Source organism: Rhyacophila brunnea, unplaced genomic scaffold (genome assembly GCF_057557595.1).
Source record: "Rhyacophila brunnea isolate RB1 unplaced genomic scaffold, BYU_Rbru_1.0 scaffold_20, whole genome shotgun sequence".
In the NCBI taxonomy this organism is placed as follows: domain Eukaryota; kingdom Metazoa; phylum Arthropoda; class Insecta; order Trichoptera; family Rhyacophilidae; genus Rhyacophila; species Rhyacophila brunnea.
In genome coordinates, this window is record NW_028232860.1 from 1961194 (window position 1) to 1982051 (window position 20858).

A 20858-nucleotide genomic window follows, 5' to 3' on the forward strand; every position below is an offset into this window, starting at 1 on the left:
TTTCCAAATAAGAAGTGTGCCTGTGTTTTGTATTCATGTTTACATGCACGTTCAGCAAAGCCGTCAAAGATGCCTGGGTGTGTTGAGCCAACAAAGGATTGGGAGATATTCCAACTCGCTTATCGTATTAGGCTGAGTTCTTCGAGCGAATTCACTCCGTAGGCTCGTTCGTCCTTTCAAGGGTCCTCGAACGCAACATCGCAGAGTGGAAGGCGAGTGTTTTAACAAACTCAAAAACAAAACAGCGCGGATAATTTTTGATGTATAACTAATGGTAATTTGAAGATTAAAATTTACTGTAATCCTATTATGAAATATTGTATACCGTAATCCCCTTTCAATAGATATTTGATTTTGTTAATATTATTGAAATAATTGAATAGATTTAGTAAATATATTATATAACCATAAGCTTGTTTGAATTTTCTTTATTTTCTATAGGGTAAATGAGTTAGGCCAAAACCACCTCGAATATTATTTGTATTACCTTATTGTTGTGAGCAACAAAGTAGGCTTGAAAATAAATGTAACAAAGACGAAAGTCATGTTCAACTGATTTGCGGGCCAAAAAGAGACCCTCATCAATGGCACTCAACTCGAACAGGTGAAAAACTACGTCTATATTGGACAACAATTAGTGTCTATAGATGGATGTAGATTTGTTGAAATTGTTCGCAGAGTAAAGCTGGTTTAGAATGCTTTTGGCCGCATGCGTAAGGTGTTCAACCAGTGTGTGCTTTCCGTAATCACATACGCGTGTGAAACATGGAGCCTAAGTAAAAGAGAGATCCAGAAACTTAGAGTAGCACAACGTGCTATGGAGAGGTGGATGCTGGGTATACCCGAAAGAACAATCGTTGGACAAATCAAGTCATTCTGTGGTACCCAAGAGGTAAAAAACGTCTACAAAGTAAACCTAGACGCCGCTGGATCGATGAAATGATTAAGTTCTGCGAAAGTACGTGGCAACGCAACGCACATGATCAAGATACATGGAATAAGCTTGGAGAGATCTTCATCCAACAGTGGATAGATTCAGGCTGATGATGATGATTGGTGTGGTTGTAAAAAGTGTGGAGAAATATGGGATAAACTTAAACATGTATAAACGAATATGTCATTGCCAATATTTACTTTTGCATAATTTATTATGCATTAAAGTTTTCAAGTAAACGTAACACGCTTTCAATATTGATGATATTTGATGACATTTATGGGGTTTGCATTTTTTGCTTTTAATAATGGCTTGCCCCTATTGAATTATAAACTAAAACTTGCTTCAAAGTTTTGGTCTATGGTGCCTGGCTATAGAATTTCTTTCTTATTTAACTGTGAATTGTGTGAAATTTTGTGTATTAAAGTAATTTATATAGGTACATATTTATTTCACAATGGCTATAATAATAGTCTCTTTAAAATAATATACTTATAACTTTTTGAAATACGGTAGACAATATTGATTAGCGGTAATATGTGTATGGGCGCGATACCCGAGAGATACAGGTTCGATTCCTGTGGGGTGTCTTACTTTTTTCAAAAAGATTTTTTCTATTGGTTATAATACATTTTTTCAGAAGTGTTTTCAAAATTATGTATGTTCAATAATTATAATGTTACATTCTTAAATCTTGTGAATTATTCGTTGTATAAAAAAAGCTAATAAAATAATTATGTGTCCCATATAACTTGTAGAGGATTTAATTTCTGAAAATTCTTGCAGCCCAAGAAGCAGGTATATCCAAAAAGCAGATCTAGAAAACTGCCAATTAATTAACGAAATAGTCTATTAATAAAGGTAAATGATAGCTATGATATTCAAAATAACGTAACCGCACGAAACCAAATACGCAAATTTAAATTTATTAAATCCGTCAGAAAAAAAACCTTCATTGAATCAAACAAACAGAAAACTCCACATTGACAGCAAAGGCAGTGCGTGCAGCACAGCCTCCGACCTCGTCGACTTAATTAATCGCTTCGACGGCGTCGTTACGGGGCGTCGGGACGCCGGTCCCTGCGGACGCCTCTCTATTACTCTGAAAACCCCACGTCTGACTCGTGGAGGACTTAGTTGAAACTTAAGTCAGAGTATAGCCATCCCCTGTTTAAGTGGGGCTTAGCCGCTTAGACTAGGTGCGTTAATGCTCAATGAGCGCTAACGGATTTCGCTCTAGGCGATCGTTTGACCAATCCGCCTATCTGGATGGGCATATCTCAGGCGGAGTGAAAGGGTTAATAAATTAGTAGTTTTACACTTTTATTCTCGTTTCTTGTATCATAGTCATCATCATTATCTCGGCGATTCTCAATTCACTACCGGATGCAGGCTTCTCCGCCGTCTTCACTCTTCCTTAATTAAGGTCCTTAATTTTTAGTTACCACTTCCGCTAATCTTGATTATTTTATTGATCCAGCAAACTTTGGCCCCCTTTTAACTTTTCTAATTTTTATTGTGTCACTGTGGCAATGATGTTATGAGTTCATCAAGGTATAAATTTTAAATCCCTGTGGCAACGCTACCAGTTCACTTTACTTCCGTCAGTCTGGTCATATGTTAAACTTGACAATATAATTAAAAGTAGGTATTAAATAATTACAAGATAAAAAAAAGAACTTTTTATATACAACGTTTTTAAATTTTCTGTTGAATTATTTTGCTCAGTATGCTCAAACTTGTAGGTACTTAATATGAAGTAAATAACAAACAAACAAATATAAAATAGTGAAATGTCATTTTGACTTAGTTGCTAGGACCACCCCTAAGCAACCAATAATAGTCTTTTACTTTTTACGGATTTTTCTGAAATAACTTTCCATACAAAACAGAATTAACTGAAAATGAATTCAATTCTGCTTAAAGATGGCTAAAAGTATTAAAAGAATGCATTGGCATAGTGTTCTGATATATTCTAAATGTCTAGCTAGTCGGGAAGTTAGTTTAAAATCGATTGCAAGATTTGTACTGGACAAACAACCACCGGACAAACAAGAATACGAGCTAATAAAAACGTTGTAAAATAGTTAATTAAATAATTAGCAAGTTCAAGTAAGTTACAACAAAAATCTTGGAGTGATCCATGACGTCGGTTAGTAATTAAAGTTATAATTGATACCTATTTTGATTTAAAATACATAAGCCGATCGCCAATAATTACTCAATTTGAAAGCGCTTCAGAGAGTAAGAGCCATTAGTTAAAATTGTCGCAATTAGATAGGATACCTATAGCATTGTCGTTCTATGTGCGTGCACACGAATACCGAGAGACACAGGTTAGATTCCTGCTGGGTGTAGTATTTATTTCAAAAAAGATTTTGGTTCTAGTCGGCTATGTGGAATACAGCGGCAAACACATTTTGGAAATACCCTATATACTGGATTATTTGTTAGTTTGGGTTAGTTTAGGTTAGGTTAGGTTTGGTTAGGTTAACCTAACAAATAATCCAGTACATCGGTTATTTTCACAGTGTGTTTGCCGCTGTATTCCACATAACCGAATTATACCAAGATTTTTTCTATTAGTTATATATTTTCTCAGAAGTGTTTTCAAAATAATGGAATTTATATTATGAAAGTATCTAAAGAAGAAGTGCAATATTCATGATAGGTTTTAATATACTCATACTTATTCTGCGATCCTACGCATAGCTATGAATATCTATATAATATTGTCATGCAGTGTATTCGAAAGCATTTTTGCTAGTGATATCATTTATTAATAATTGTTATCTTGGTTTCGGTCAAAATAAACCTCTCGCCGATTCCGTACGTCGACATCGATAATGCAATCAGACGTACAGAGGTCGTAAGTTTTCACTCTATAAAATTAAGCAATTTAGATTCAACTTTCGCAGGTCGCGACCTCTGTCCGTTTTTATTTTTAACGTCACGTGTTACATTATGACGTCTAGTCCTGTCTGCCACTAAACCGATTCGTTCTGCAGACGCCCGAGTTACCTGCGCCAAATATAAATGCGATTCTCATTCCACTAAATATCGACTAGCGAGTTCTTAACGAAATCTTTTTTTTTTAATAATTGGAAACTTAATCAAAACTCGTGTCTATTGTTTGTCTGTTATTAAAGTTAGACATACTGTCTTACAAGACTTAAAGTACATACTTTTTATACGGCACGTGTAAAGCCTTTGTTTATCTTTTTTTTGTCATTTAATTTTTCATTTTTTTTTTAAACATATTGTGGACATTACAAATTATAAGTTTAAGACGTTCACAACATGACATTTAGAAACAAAGATATATAAATATAACAGTATTACATTAAAAAAAAGAGATATATCAGTAGATGAATTAGATAGTGTCAGGTTATTTTAATAACATGACACACTATTTTTTAATGATGGCAATACGCAAAGGATCGTCAGAAGTGCGCACGCCGGATAGTTTTGTACGCCGTTCGTAAAACTATTTCCGGCGCTAAACAAAAAAAGGGCTTGAGAAGAAGATGACGGCGAGCGAGAAGGAGGCTCTCAGTCTTGACCTTTCGAAGGAAGCAGACGTCTTGGCCAGTTCTGAGCCTCGGACCCGGGGCACAGGGTTTTCGATTTCCTGACGTTGTGGAGACGAGGACGATGCCCATCCGAAGGACGTCCCCCCACGCCAAGAGATCGGAGGAACTCCACGGTTCCCACACGTTTGAAGACGGACCCCTCGATTCCGTCCTGGAAGGAATCGAGGGCAGCGAAAAGGCTGGAGAGCCTTTTGTGTAATTGGTATTTATTGTTCTTTTATGTTACGGTCCACCGGAACTAGCTTTTGGGTTTTTGTTCTTATTTGTTTAAATATTGTATCGCATTAGGTGCTCGTGATTCACTTAAGTAATTAAACTTCTTTATACACTGTAGCCCGCAAGTTATCTCATTTATTAATTATACACCAGTTTAAATTTCTCTACTTGCTTTTCATTTAATTATCCTTAACACTATTGTCTCTATGCATCATCATAGAGTGGCGCTCAATCCGAGATATTTATATTTATGCCATCTTTATGTACTTTTATTATTATACAGGAACCTACACGAATGAGTATAGTAACCGGACAGGTAACTGAGGTCCTAGAGGTAAAAGTCAATCTACCCACGACCCTGCATCCTATTTCCCCGAGTCTCATGCTCATCCCCATCCCATCCTTCCTAAATCCCCATGTCAAAATCACTATATGACAATAGGTACAAGGAAGTACACCGGATGAGTTAAGCAGACCCTATTTTAAGAATTTATAAAACAACATCCACCTAAACTCATTCTCACGTAGGTGGAATATATCAACACCCAAAGCAATTTCGTTGAACATAGTTATCACTCTCCCAATTGGCATTACCAGTGGCAGGTTGGTTCTGCACCTTGGGAGAATAAACAACTGATGGTCTCTATTTCTAAGATAGTTATCAGGGACACACAGGTCAACACTGCCCAGAATGGCAGAGTTCTCATTTATACCTTGTATAAGTCGAAAAAAATACGTAGCTAAATAAAGATTTCTTCTAAATTGCAGACTGCAGTATGTAAGCATGCCTAAGAGAAAGTCAGTTGGATAAAGCCACGGATAGTATCCATACAACCTCAAGTAAAGGCGTCTCAAGAATTTCTTCTGTACCCTCTTCACCATAAGGCCATACTTCAACTGGTGCGGTGCCCAAACAATAGACCCACTCTCAAGTCTGCTTCGAACTAAAGAATTAAATAAAAGTTTTAATACCGTAACATCTGAAAAGACCCGGGAAGTACGCATGACGAAGCCCAACATTTTAAGCGCTTTGTTACAAATGGTAACTATATGGCTAATAAGTGTCAGTTTACTCTCAAACGTAACGCCAAGATCCCTTACAGATGATATTCGTGACAGAACTCTGCCATGCATCGAGTATTGGAAAAACCACACTTTTGAGGCTCTGGTAAACGATAAAAGATTGCATTTATCAATATTGAATTCTAGTTTGTTACGCCTGCCCTAATTTAATACATTATCTATATCAAGTTGGAGCTGACGACAATCGTCCAAGGTGACAACTTCCAAAAAGAGTTTCAAGTCATCAGCGAACAACAAAAACATAGCATTTTTTATTACCAATGCTATGTCATTTAAAAAAATCGTGAACAGCAACGGCCCTAAGTTTGAGCCCTGGGGGACACCAGAAAATGTGTAAAAGGTCTGTGACTGATAAAGGCCGTACGATACGTATTGTTGACGGTTCCTAAAATAACTCCCGAATAGCTTCAAAAATCGATCTGACAATCCAATAAGTTGGAGTTTTTTTTATCAGGATGTCATGATCGACCTTGTCAAATGCTTTCGAGAAGTCATTGTAAGAACAGTCAACCTGGTGGCCTCTATCCAGTGCCGATGACACATAATCGGTAAATACCATCAGGTTAGTTTCCGTTGATCGGCCTGCTCTAAATCCATGCTGTTCATTTATTATAAATGACTCAATTTTTGGAGAAATCATGTTGTGCATGATCATCTCAAGAACTTTTACACCACTACACCCCGGAAACCTAACCTAAAATAACTGGTTACATGTAAGTTGTACGTATGCAGTTCATCGTGGGGCACTTATTCGTGCGCCACAGTACGTCAAACATGAGTTCGTATAATATTTTATCAAATGACGAGTTGTTCGTTGAACATTTCACCGTGGAATACATTTGTACGTATCTTACAAAATGGGGCGATAGTTTGCAAATAGTACTGTTCCAATTAGATTAACCCTAACTTAACCTAACCTAGTAAAGACATCTCATAAAATTCGCCACATGTTGTAGCATAGGCAAAGTTTTTCATTCATACTTTATTTATTTTCGTTGGATTAATAATACACATTACTCATAATATGGATGGTTCATTTTTTCTAAATTCATACCCTGCCAAACCAAACTACAATAGAAAAAATATTATTCGATCTATAAAATAGCTAAACTTGTGTATGGTTTAATGGCATAATTTTAGTAATTTTATGGATAAGGCAGGGTTCAGTTTAATTTTAAAAACTAACAAACATTATCTATACATTGTAAGTTATGTATGATTTAATTGCATAATTTTAGTTATTTTATATATATATAATATATTCTTAGATATTTTCTTACTATTATCACTATTATGTAATGGTTTTCGTAGGGTTTGATTGAATTTTAAAAACTAACACCATCGCAAAATTATTGTAGTCTTATTTCAATAAAAACAAATATGTATGACTGACAAAGTTTATTCGAACATGTCCGATCCTAATAGGATCATGGACCTCCACAGAGTGGAGGTTTGTATTAACAGATCACTATCACTATAAAATCTGAAAATACGCCACAATGTTAACAAAACAAATACGTACGACTGACAAAGTTTAATGTGCACTATTTATGGCGGATCCCTACGCTCTATCCCCTTCGCCACTGTTGGTGACGATGGTGGTATTTCCAGTGAGCTTGAAATCCGTATGGGTATGGCGGGGTCTGCATTCAGCCAACTTAGAGGTCAAGGCTGTATTATGTGAGCACCAAATAATGTCGTTTGTTCAACGCGTGCGTGATACCTGTGCTTCTGTATGGGTGTGACACGTGGCGTCTTACTAAGCTTCAAAGGTCTCGGATTTTGAGGTTTGAGAATCGATGTCTCCGCCGAATCTTAGGGGTACATTAGTACGACCGCATTAAAATACTCGAATAATACGTGATACTCGAAATACTCGTGAGCGGACTCGGCAGCCCTTGGTAATTGAAGTAGTTACGAAGAGATGTTTTACGTTATTGGTAAATGTCATCCAGAGTGCGACACTTCGTACCCTTGTAGCACAACCCCAAGAGTTTCGTCACAGTGGCCGATCTCCCTCACTCTGCAGCGGTGCTACAAAATCGATCTATGCTCTACAAGTTTCACAAGGTGGCAGGCATGACCCTGCGATTGCCCTATGCCCCAATACTGACAGTGTGAAGTAAGTAAATACGTATGGAAATGAATTATAATCAGCAGATGTTTCCAAGAGTTTTTTTAGATGAACCGAGGACCAAGAAGTTGTACTTAGTATCAAAACTAGGAAACTATAGTACCTCGGCCACATTGTGAGAGGACGAAAATACGGCATTCCCCAACTTGTCATTCAAGGAAAGATCAATGGGAAGCGTAGCAGAGGACAACGCCGCATTTCGTGGCTTAAGAACCTTCGTGATTGGTACGAGTGCAGCTCCACTGAACTGTAACCGGGTAGCAGACGACAAATCGAAGATCGCCTTGATGGTGGCCGAACTCCGTTAGGGGATGGCACAATAAGAAGAAGTTAGATGAACAATCAAACGCGTAGGTACATCTTAGTTAGTGGCAATGAATAAGCCGCCATGTTTCAATTTAAATCCTTCAACTTATAAAATATAAATGCTATTCTTCTCAATGCCAACTTAAATACACTAAAAACGTATCAGAATTTTTTTTAATATCAAAATATCAAGTATACAAAGTTAATTATATAACATTTCGGCGAATGCTATGTCCAGGGTATGAAAAAGGGTCTCCATACAGTTGAACCCAAAGTGAACCCACTTGTGATAAGACTGATTACGTCACAACGTTTTTTTTCAACCCCGACGGTTTGCCTTAATGCAGCCTAAGGGTGTGTTTCGATCTAATCTGCTAATCTAACACAATGGTTAGAGCCAAGGGTCTTTTTTAACGCACGATATACGCAAGTACTCAATTTTAAAAGCCAGTTTTTACTAGGAATGGTACTAATAGAAATATTACCACACTAATGTATAGTTATTTAAATTTTATATTATGCCTAATTATTAAGTTTAGTTTTGTTATATGGATACATAATAATATGTGATTAAATTAACACATAACTGTTTTTATGCTTATTTATTGTCTCATGACTATTTTAAAACGTTTTTATTAGCTCGTATTCTTAGTTGTCCCGTATTTGTTTGTTCAGTACAAATCAATCGATTTTTAACTAACTTCCCCACTAGTTAGACATTTGAAACTTTTAGAATATATCAGAACACGATGTCAATGCATTCTTTTATTACTTTTAGCCATCTTTAAGCAGAATTGAATTCATTTTCAGATAATTCTGTTTTGTATGGAAAGTTATTTCAGAAAAATCCGTAAAAAGTAAAAGACTATTATTGGTTGCTAAGGAGGTCGTCCTAGCAACTAAATTAGTAATATATACATGCGTTACTATGGAAATCAAAATGAAATGTCAAAATAAAATTTAAATATTCTATATTTGTTTGTTTGTTTTTTATTTACTTCATATCAAGTACATGTTTGAGCATATTGAGTATAACAATTCAACAGAAAATTTAAAAACGTTGTGTATAAAAAGTTCTTTTCATATATTATTATATTAAATATCAATTACATGATAGAATGCAATATAGAATGGCTTTATTATTTTGGTCGTTTTATGTATATTGTGGACAAACACAGTATGCGAGGAACTGTTATGCCCCTCAGGCAAGAAAGCAAAGGAATCAGGTGACTTGTGTTGAAAGGAACCTGATGTGGTATGATGGTGTTCTCCTTCCTTTATCTCCTTACCAAAGACTGGACTTATGTGCAATTCCTGAGTAGTATACATAGCTGTTACGTTTAAAGACATCGTCTTGAAGGAAATTGTCAGATGATTTACCTTCAAGGATGAGTTAAGGCTAGATGGCTAAAAGATTATCGGGAAACAATAAAGCTTTTACGAAAATTAAAATGTTAAAGTTTATTTAACGAAAATACAAGTACATAATACAGCGGACAAGATATACGTGATATCATATTATTAATTCGTTTAATGACGTCTTGTGTGTGATATTCAGGTGTGGGTTCATGGTACTATGACCGTCTGCTGGCCCACACTTATGTTTATCAAGTTATAATAATTCTGTAGGTATTGCATTACATTACATGGGTATTGTTAATTAACCCTTATTAACTTGCAAAGTTTTGTAGGTATAACATAATCTGAAACTTGGGAAGTCATATGAGAGAACGATTATTCAATTATTGAGAGATTATTTGTGAACTACTTGATTGAAGGTTTGATACCGTCTATTCCCTATATTAATAAACCATTTCTTATTTATTCAAATGAATAATTCACAAGATTTTTGAGAATGTAACATTCCATACATTATTGAACATACTACATAACTTGAAAACACCTTAGATATATACAGATAGTCAATAATAACGCAATTTGATAATTTGAAAACTAGATACATAATAATTATCACGTATAATTTATAATATGTAAAGCACTAACAGAATACGTACAAAAACAATGCATTAAAAGAGCTTTTAACACAGTAACAAATAGGTACCGTGTATTTGTGAGTTTATATATTATTATGTAATATACAGCGAAGACTATGCTGTAGAAAAACAGAATTAAATAGTTAACAGAATGTAACCCTCTTTTTTAAAGTATTTTAATCAATCTAATGTCCTACCCGAAAGCACTTAACTGCCTCCTACGGCACTTTAAACAGGTTTCGATAAAATTGATTGAAAAGCGATGTGTGTAGCAGAGTTGAGGAAAATAAGTTTGAAAATAGTCAAATAGGACTTTCTTTAGTCGAGTTTTGGATCGAAAAGTGGCGTACAAAAGTAGCAGTAATTAGGTTAAATAAATAATCAACCTTTCCAATGCAACATAATTATATTTTGATACAAGCGATCGCCGGTGGCTTCGTCTGGATAAAATATGAAAAGAAAAATTTATACACAACGATGAAACATACAAGTTTGATTTAAATATATTTTTTAAAAATCATGTAATCACGCGCCTCTTTATTTGTACCTCACCTCACCATTCCACCGGTGCTCATATATAAGAACACATTGCGTTTGAGCCATTTCTTGTCTACCTTCCATCTGTGATTACTACATACAGCAATAAACATGCTATTACAGTTAAATTAAATTTAGTGTGATCATTTCATCACGATGGCTGAGCAACTTACGCGTCAGATTATAATGTCGTGTGTCCCTAACTGTGAAACTAACCTGATGGTATTTACCGATTATGTGTCATCGGCACTGGATATAGGCCACCAGGTTGACTGTTCTTACAATGACTTCTCGAAATCATTTGACAAGGTCGATCATGTCATCCTGATGGAAAAACTCCAACTTATTGGATTGTCGGATCGATTTTTGAAGCTATTCGGGAGTTATTTTAGGAACCGTCAACAATACGTATCGTACGGCCTTTATCAGTCACAGACCTTTTACACATTTTCTGGGCCCCAAGGCTCAAACTTAGGGCTGTTGCTGTTCACGATTTTTATAAATGACATAGTATTGGTAATAAAAAAAGCTATGTTTTTGTTGTTCGCTGATGACTTGAAACTCTTTTTGGAAGTTGTCACCTTGGACGATTGTCACAGAATGTACCGGAAGTAACAGAATGTACCTAATATGTTGAGCAAGTGGCTAACATTCATTTATTAAAACCTACACTCCGTGGAGGCCCATAATATGATCTTACTACGATCGGATATGGTCTCAGTACTTTTAACGAATTTTTTCCGAAACATACAAAACAGGATTAACTGAAAATGAATTCAATTCTGCTTAAAGATGGCCAAAAGTATTAAAAAATGTATTCCCGTCGTGTTCTGCTATATTCTAAAAGTTTGAAATGTCTAGCTAGTTGGGAAGTTAGTTAAAAATCTTGGACAAACAAGAAAAAATCTGTACGGAAAAAAACAAGAATACGAGCTAATAAAAACATGGTAAAAAGTAGTCTGATGAAATAAATCCATTAGTCTTATTTAATATTATGTATTAAATAGAAAAGTTTGATTTTTGGTCGGTGTAGGCAAATTAAATAAGTATACAATAAATAACATAAAAATATATATTTCAAAAGTGTGAATGCCACTGGAAAGTTTTACGGCTTGTTTACCTTTGATAGGTGCGTATTTATTGATCACAGAATAAATAATTCAACATGGCGCAGACGAAAGTTTTCAGAATTTCGATTTATTCATTAAATTATTTTATAAGTACGCACTAGGCACGGACGCAAGTATGTATACAAAGTTTGTTTAGTTTGGCAATTTAAAATTCCAATGTCACCTAGTCGAAGGTTGATTATATCACGGTCGAATTGAACTTGTTTCTGTGGACTAAATATTATATTATTATTAAAAGCACAGTGTATACTTTGATGAATGGATACTGTATTTTTTACTTAACCGTTTAACTGAAGCGATTATGACACACTTAGTAAGAGTCAATGTCTCTAACATATTGAGTTTCACGTAACTTGTAAGAAAACCCTTACAAATACCGTAATACAATAATAAGCGACAAAGAATTTAATAATTACAGGATGTTTTTTATTTATTTATTACATGAAATACTTTGGGCCAACGTTGGTCACCAGTTATAGTATGTTTTAGTTGTAAAATAGAAACATATCCGGTTTTAGTATTTATTCAGAGATCACAGATATTAATCAATAATAACAGAGAATAGGTACTTCAAACGGTACACGAAAACAGATTAACAAGACAAGATGACTCGCTCGACCGAATAACCAGATGAACTTGCCAAATTATTAGTTCAGTTCTGGTAGGTATCACATTTGACAACTAGATACCACACTTATTACTAGAAACGAATCTCAATAGTGTAAGGTGCTTAGTTTCAAAATAGAGGACCTATATGATCAAAAGAGCTAGAGTTAATCAGACTAAATTGACTGGCTGTAAGACTGTGAGAGATATCAATTACGAAGTCAACATAGAGTTAAGTCCTAATCTGTCTACATAGCGCGTACGCTACTACGCGGAAAAAGCGCCTTATGCATGGAAGAGATTTGATGAAAAATCTTCTTTCTCACCATTAACATCACAAGTTAAAATAATCATTTCTCGTTGAAACCGAGTTGTCATAGCCGATTAGCTCAACTGAAGTTTAGAGAGACTAAATAGCTCACTGACTGTCAACAATGTTATGTTATATGTCATCAAAATACACACACAGTTAATTTTATACGGTCAATTGTTGTTTTTATTTGAACTAATTTGAATTTGTTTATTATTGTGAGGTGATTCAAAGTTTTGTTGTTATTATTGATTCGAAACAACTAGTAGTACGTTAGGCTTTCCAAAAGTAAACCATTTCAATAAATTTACTTAATATTAGTGTATTTGGAACAATTTACATTTTCATGAGGCACAAAAACATGGAGTGTTGCAAGATACCGCCTCTTATAAGTATTCCAATCACTCACAAATTCACAATATATTTGTAGCGCAATGGGAATATTTTTTTCACATCTCACACAACACTGGATGGCAACACCGCCTGAATGATGCTTCTTACAAACTTTTAACATAACAATATTTTATCAGTTTTTACTCGCCGTCTTTGCGCGTCACGGTAACAACCAGACTCGCTTCATTAATTATTAACCATTGCTTTACACGTATTTCGATTGAACCGAAATTACTTATCTAAAACATGGAAGTAAGTAGACAAATTAACTAGATAATACTATGTAGCCTAGAATTATAGCTCATAATTTCAAAAAAAACAAAGTTTTGAAAAAGTCGTAAAACAACCTCCAAAGCACAATTTTGTATAATAATTTTATTACATAATAATATTATTATCGTTAAATCTTTTTGAAAACTTATATAGGTACGTTGATTTTTTAACACTTTCACTTCAATTTATGTACTTTGGGTCGAGCACATTCTTAAAGAAATTTACATTATCAAAATCGTGTTCCTATCCAACACCATAATTCTTTATACCTTTCCATCGATCTATAACAAATTAATTGAAATCCGATTTAATAATTTTTATATGTTTCTACCTATATGGTCCACCATTCTAGCAAATGATCAATAATTAATTCATAATATAGGCTTACAATAAGATTTAACGTAATTAAATAAGCACACTTCCACACACTGTGAAAATATAATCTGGTAACCCGACATTGATACTTATTTGAGAAACTAATACAACAATGGTGTCTTTATTTGGTTTCTTTCATGATCCGATTATAAACAAATTCTTTATTTATTGCGTCAGTTTATTTTTAAAATTTGGAATTTGTAAAATTTTAAATCATCGATACTATGAGTAATCCAGATTCACTTGACGTTAAATTTTTATTAGCATAACACTATATTAAAACATTTATTATAATATGATTTTACTATATTTGTATTTATTAACAAATCATTTTTGAATATATAACTTTATAAATAATTTTACGCTTTATATAGGTAACCGCATTATAATATTATGTATGTTTTTGTTTGTATTGATTACTTGATTACCTAACTCCGTATATCCTTCAATTTTTAATGATATGTACAGTAATTTGGATAAGTAACTAAGTATATACTTTTGACTTTAGTTTTCTTGATTTTTACCAGAAAAAATATTATATCATTAAATTACCATTTGACCGATCCATTAGCTCAATTGAAAATAAAATGTAAAATGTGTACAGCGACAATCAAAACCTCGGAAAAATAGAACTTCCTTGAAAAGGATAGTATTAGAAAAAAAAATCCCCATATCAAAAACCGTGCTGTCATCCTAAAAATTTACTAGATTGAGTAATGAAGTACATGCATTCAAAGCGTATCATTATTATTAAATTAATTATATTATTATAAAAAAATCCACCACTATGTGACCAGGACGCTAACCCGAATTAAATGTGTAGCGAGGCAACTGGCTACTGGCAGCTAGTTTCGTTAGTAGCAATAATTATTTAGCCTATATTCACTTGCGACATTTCCAAAACTGTGCTGGAGCATTGCCGACTGAAGAGGAAAGCCGATACATTTCACGACTGGTACTACCTTTCCGCCCCTCCCGTTCTCTATGGATGACCTGTAATTGCCTGTTATTGTCTATAGAGTGCTCAAACTGACGCGTCTGTCGTGTTCACTTGTTGGAGTATTCTTAGTGTCAGATTTCTTTCAGATTATTTTAACGTATTTTGGAGACCTTGGAATTCATCTGATTTAGTGGTTCTGTGTTATTATTAATTTGAAGTGACGATAAACGTAAGTAAACTTCTTCTGTGTATAATGATACTATGATAATACGCTAGGACGTTTGTCAATGTGACAGTCGATTCTAAACGACAATAACTAATAATTAATTAATTGAGTTAGCATTTACTTGGTAGAATTCCATTTTAAAATAAATTAAAATATAATTAATATTAAATTCTACAGGTTGTTTTTAAAGTATTAATATTATTACAATTAATAATAAGTATACAGAGTCGTAATATTGTTTGAACGAATAAGAAAATGTATTCTGTATCTATCTATGCGTATAGTATTTAAGCAAAGGCAAACGGCTTATCTGAATAGTCTTGATAATGGTGTTACAACCGAAATAGCTATCGACAAACCTTTTTAAAAAAACCTGTAGAATTTAATATTAATTATATTTTCATTTATTTTAATAACTAATAACTTATTATTTATACTGTTCAGTCATTATAGAATACCAAACTATGCTTGCAAGTTTTTTTTATCAATAAATAGTATGGCAGTGGACCATTCGTTGCTTGTGCAAAAAGTTATGCTCAGGCTTTATTAATCTAAAGATGGCGGTGGCTGGAGTCATACCGCTAACCGGACAACGTATGAAAATAAATTAGACTTGTTTTGTTATCTCTACATTACGAAACAACAATTTTGATACAAGCGGAATAATTTTGCGAACAATAAATTTTCATGTTTTGTCAAAGCTGTTTTAAAATAACAGCGCGTTCAATTAAATGTGCTATGGTAATATGGAGTTATTTTTGAATTCATATTGTGTAATGGTTTATGAATTCGTGTCAACAAAGGGCTTTTATAAATATATGTTAATTACCGAGAGAGCCTAGATACATTAGGTAATTGAAACAATAATGAAAGTTGTTCATTATATTTTAAGCAATGAGCGAACGGCTTTATTATTTAAAAAATATATATGTTAACGTAAAGATTATACTGTGATACATCAACTGTAGTGCCATTTTACGACATGTCACAGTATTTTGTAGAGAATTTAAAAAATCTTTACGTTCAATATTATTTCTAATTCCATCTGTTTTTTTTTTGTTACAGGTGAGTTAAGTACTACTTAGGTTAAGAATATTTCTATTTGCTAAGTAAACCCTCAAAAATTAATTCGAACTATAGTATTCATGAATCAATGAGGCGAAAACCCTAATAGACATGCGTTATGCGCGTCAGTCAAGTCTGGAAGGTGAATTTCTCCATGCAGACATCCGACTGCCTTCGTCATGTGTACGCTCGAATAAAGGCGCTTTTTTTATTATGTCGCTTGTCGCTACATTAAACTACTTACAGTTTTAAACTCGTTACTAGATTCCAAAACTATTTTGCAAAAAAATCTGTATAAAAATATGCTACGAACAACATTAGACAGAGCCAGCGTTATTTAAAACTGCTGATGGTCTGTGAATCATTAAAAAAAATAACAATTTAAGTAAACATTCAAGTCACATAATAATAAACTATTTGAGTAGGTATCCAACAAAAAATAGATTATTAATATTTATTGCATTTGAGTACGAGTACCTCAAAGGAGGTATTTAACATGTTAATAGATGAAATTTACTAATTAAAGGACAATGAATCCTTGATATTGAAGAATGATTAGAGAAAATGGCTTTTCAATAGTCAACGTGAAAATGGTCGCAATTTTGGGACTGTCTGGTGGGGAATTAATGATAGAATGGGAGTTTTATAATTATTGTTAACTTTGTACCGTACAGGTAAAAATTAATAACTTATTATAACTAATAACTTAATATAAATTAATGACTTACCAAGTGCGAATCTCTCGTGGTGAAGGAAACTGGATCAGCTGTGTCACCAGGTGCGCAGGCATATTCCACTCCTCCCGTGACGCTGATCAGCTTACTGCCAGTCCTCGCCAGATCGATCAAGTTCAGACGGAGAGTATCAGCAGAAAATTCCACCTTTAATTAAAATAAAGCAATACTATACTATTTTTGTTCTCATTATAGATGACTTTAGACCGTTGTTGCTTTCTCCTTATCAAAGTTTATGAAGAAAGACTGTCTTTAATGCCGATGGAAGATTGTAATATTATGAAAGTGAAGCTAAAAAAAATACTTAGGCTAAAGATTAAATTAGTTGTACGCTATTCAGGATTCCTTGATAAAAATGCCTTGTATTGATGATATTATGATAAATCTAAAGAGGTTTTTTTAAAAAAGTAAATCTTCCTTTCTTAAATGTTTAAGAAAACTTATTATATTAAAATAGATTTTTAAACATATTATATAAATGAGGTAAAGCAAAGGACGTCTGATTTTATCGCTTGTAATTACACCTAATGTTTTATTAGTTTATTGCACATTGCATCAGACAGGGTCGGACAAGTGCGTAGATAACCGGTAAACGTCAAAATATTCTGTGCGGTGTAGTTCGTATTTCTTCCGGCAGGTTCACCACTATCATTCTACTGCGCATGCACCCCGCCATGGAAGTACTAATTATTGCGTGACAGTTCAGTAGTTTCTAAACTTTTTTGATGCATGCATGCAATCTTGCAACTTGCATTTTCCTGTCATGGTCGCGATAATACGTAGGTACAACTGTCAGCAATAAATCCATGCACGCGTAAACAAAATATTACCTACCTATCGTCAATTATTGTCAATAACGTCATTATAATTAACTATTTCTTTTATTCAACGAATAATTCACATGATTTAAGAATGTACCATTCTAATTTTTGAACATATATAATTTTGAAAAACACATTGGAGAGATCCGTGACGTCGGTTAGTAATTAAAGTAGTATGTACCTACTTTGATTTAATAAACAAAAACCGATTGCCAATAGTAGCTTCATTTGGAAGAGCGCTGACGAGCAGGTATTATAAAGGCCAATAGTTGAAATTTGGGTACTGTTCGGTTATAAGGAAAACAGCGGAAAATATATTTTGAAAATACCCGATATACTGGATTATTTCTTAGTTTGGGTTAGTTTAGGTTAGGTTAGGTTAGGTTAGGTTTGGTTAGGTTAACCTAAGAAATAATCCAGTATATCGGGTATTTTCAAAATGTGTTTTCCGCTGCATTCCTCATAACCGAACAGTACCAAAATTTGTCGTAATTAGTATGTCACCTAGTAGCATAGTGGACAATGCGCACGGGCCGTGAACCCAAGACATGCAAGTTTGATTCCTGCCGGGTGTCTTACTTTTTTTCAAAAAAGATTTTTTCTATTGGTTATAATATATTTTCTCAGAAGTGTTTGTATATTCCACGATATTATAATTGTTATATTTCTTTAATATCGTAGTGCGTGAGTTTTTTTTGTGCAATTTTATCAATCTGCGTCGGTCAATTGTTCGAGTACAATAGTACTGATTATTATAGATTCAAGGAATGATTGTATTGAGTAAATTCTACTAAGAAGTTTCTAAAATTATCTTTATTATTTTAACGTTAAAGCAGAGAAAGTATAATAAAGTGTCGACTAATGTGCCGTAAGCCAGGCGTCGGCAGGTGGCAGTGAATTGACTGCTACGTTACCGTAGATGGGTCTACGCCGAATGATTGCGATTGAATCGGTTTTGTACACCAATTATATTCATATCGATCGTAGCTTTATTGTTAAATAATTGACCGTTAGGCAGGTTATTGCACCCAGTGTGGTTAGTTTATTCAAATTGCGTTTAAGGTATAATAACATACACCAATAGTAGGCTAAAATCAAACAATTAAATGTAAACAATAGTCTATGAAGATGACGCTTTGAATTCTTTGTCAACTTTTGTGATAGAGTAAATGAATGAAAAAGTACGTTAAAACTTTTGACTATTGGTTGAGCCAATTATGGTCGTTCTCATCCCTCCTACCTCAAATCCTTATTATTGTCGCTAGAACAGGCGATCTGCAGTCACGGGTAATCAACGAGATTGAATAACATTCAGTTACCTGAAGACAACGGACTCGGAAGAGATATTAACTGTGTTCATGTATTCAACCGAATTACTAAGGATATTGTTATTTTCCAATTGCGTGAGGATGAGTGTATTCTGTTTTATATATTTTTTAAATCTGATCTACTTGGTATATTCGGTGTACTTCTATAATACTCTTCTTATGATGGTCCTATTTACTCTTTAACTACTCTATTTTGTATACATATTTCTTTGATTTTACCCCATGTCATTACAACAAAATTTTATTATTACATTTGACATAATATGAGCGGTACCGCGTTTAGTCACTGATCACATTAAAATAGCATCTAATATTTTGGAATAGTTAAATAATTGTACGAATAATTTGAACTGTTTCAAGGCCCCCTCTTAAAACTTCTGAAGAATCGATTGCGTAATATGCGTCAAAGGAAATCGCCCCTGCTATGTCAAGTTTAAAATATCTAAATATATTAAACCCGAGCCCATGGCCCCCACATCTTGAAGCGGGCCCCTAGACCAAGATCATTGTCGGGCCCCCCTACTTATCGCTAGGGTTAAAAACAGACGCTCTACAGAAACGTATCCCAAATGGTATTCCAGGTAAAATTGAGGGTATTCAGTGTATCTTTAACGATTTTTTGTATTTTTCAATAAATTCATTTGTGTTATGAAGTTTTCGAATATCGATACACAATATTCAAAATTTGCATCACACAATCACATATTTTAAAATAGTAATATTCTTAAAGTAAAATAGCGCCGCAGGCGAAATTTTTACCATTAGAGTAAATTTCGTCACTGTTCTGGCAGATGACACTAATTCGAAAAAATTACATATTGAGTTAGTACCAAAATGTTTCTTATTTCAAACTTTACTGTCTGGAAACCTTCTTAATAAATAAACAGTCTTTATTTTAAAGTCATCCTTTTTACGATTACTTAATAAACTCACATGATAGACCATTATTTCAAACATTTTAACAACTTCAAAGTCAAATTACTCAAAACTAGTATTCTCCAGTTAGTATGTTCTGCCAGAACAGAGACAATTTGTGATGTGTATTTATCTCACTTATGATGTAGACGCGCCACGCGGGCCTCCCCCCAGAACCCAGGCCCCTAGGCTAGAGCCCTGTCAGCCCCCCCCTATGGGGGCCATGCCCAAGCCCCTTGAGTTACCAAGCGGATATAATACCACTCCGTTATCGAGGGAGCAAAATCATTTTTTGTGTATATTTGGAATTCAATAGAAAAATAATATTTTAATTAGGAAATATAGTATTATTATAATCTTTCATTCAAAAAAAAATATTTTAAGTTCTATTCATTGGAATTTCTTTCAAATCAATGAAATTATTTTCGTTTCACTATGTAATTATTAGTAATACAATAATTGAACGCCTGTGAGTTGATTTATTTAGGATTTTTTGTGTTCGTTATTAGAAAAAAATAATGGGTATTGATGTATAAAATTAGCCTCTACATTGTAGAGTATACAGCGACGTAGACCGACAATTTCTATCATTTCAGGCTACATAATTGACTTACAACTAGTTAGATTAATGGATTTATAAGTGAATGTAGTAGAAATAATATGTATATTTGTAATAAAAATAGGATGTTTCAAATATTAGACTGGATAATTGCGGCTGATTTAGTAAGGCATAGAGAAAATTACTGTACGGTTAATGATATAACTAAATAGCAGTAGCGAAAGGTGACTTTGGAAAGAGGTAGGGTATAGAGATCAGAGAAAAAGAGCAGACTTGTCAGATATACTTACGGAAAATAAGATGATATTTCGATGATACTACTAATGAATAGGTACACACCAATGACAACGACACACTAATTCAATGAAATTTCAAAAACTCACTGA

General features: G+C 33.9%; 1 protein-coding gene across 1 annotated transcript in view; it reads right to left on the bottom strand.

Annotated features, from left to right (window-relative positions):
• Positions 1-20858, bottom strand: part of Nrx-1 (Neurexin 1) — a 542497-nt gene that overhangs the window by 54157 nt on the left and 467482 nt on the right. Inside the window, exon 10 of the mRNA XM_085948211.1 lies at positions 16844-16996. Coding sequence (XP_085804337.1) covers positions 16844-16996 — 153 coding nt within the window. The remainder of the gene's footprint in view (positions 1-16843; positions 16997-20858) is intronic.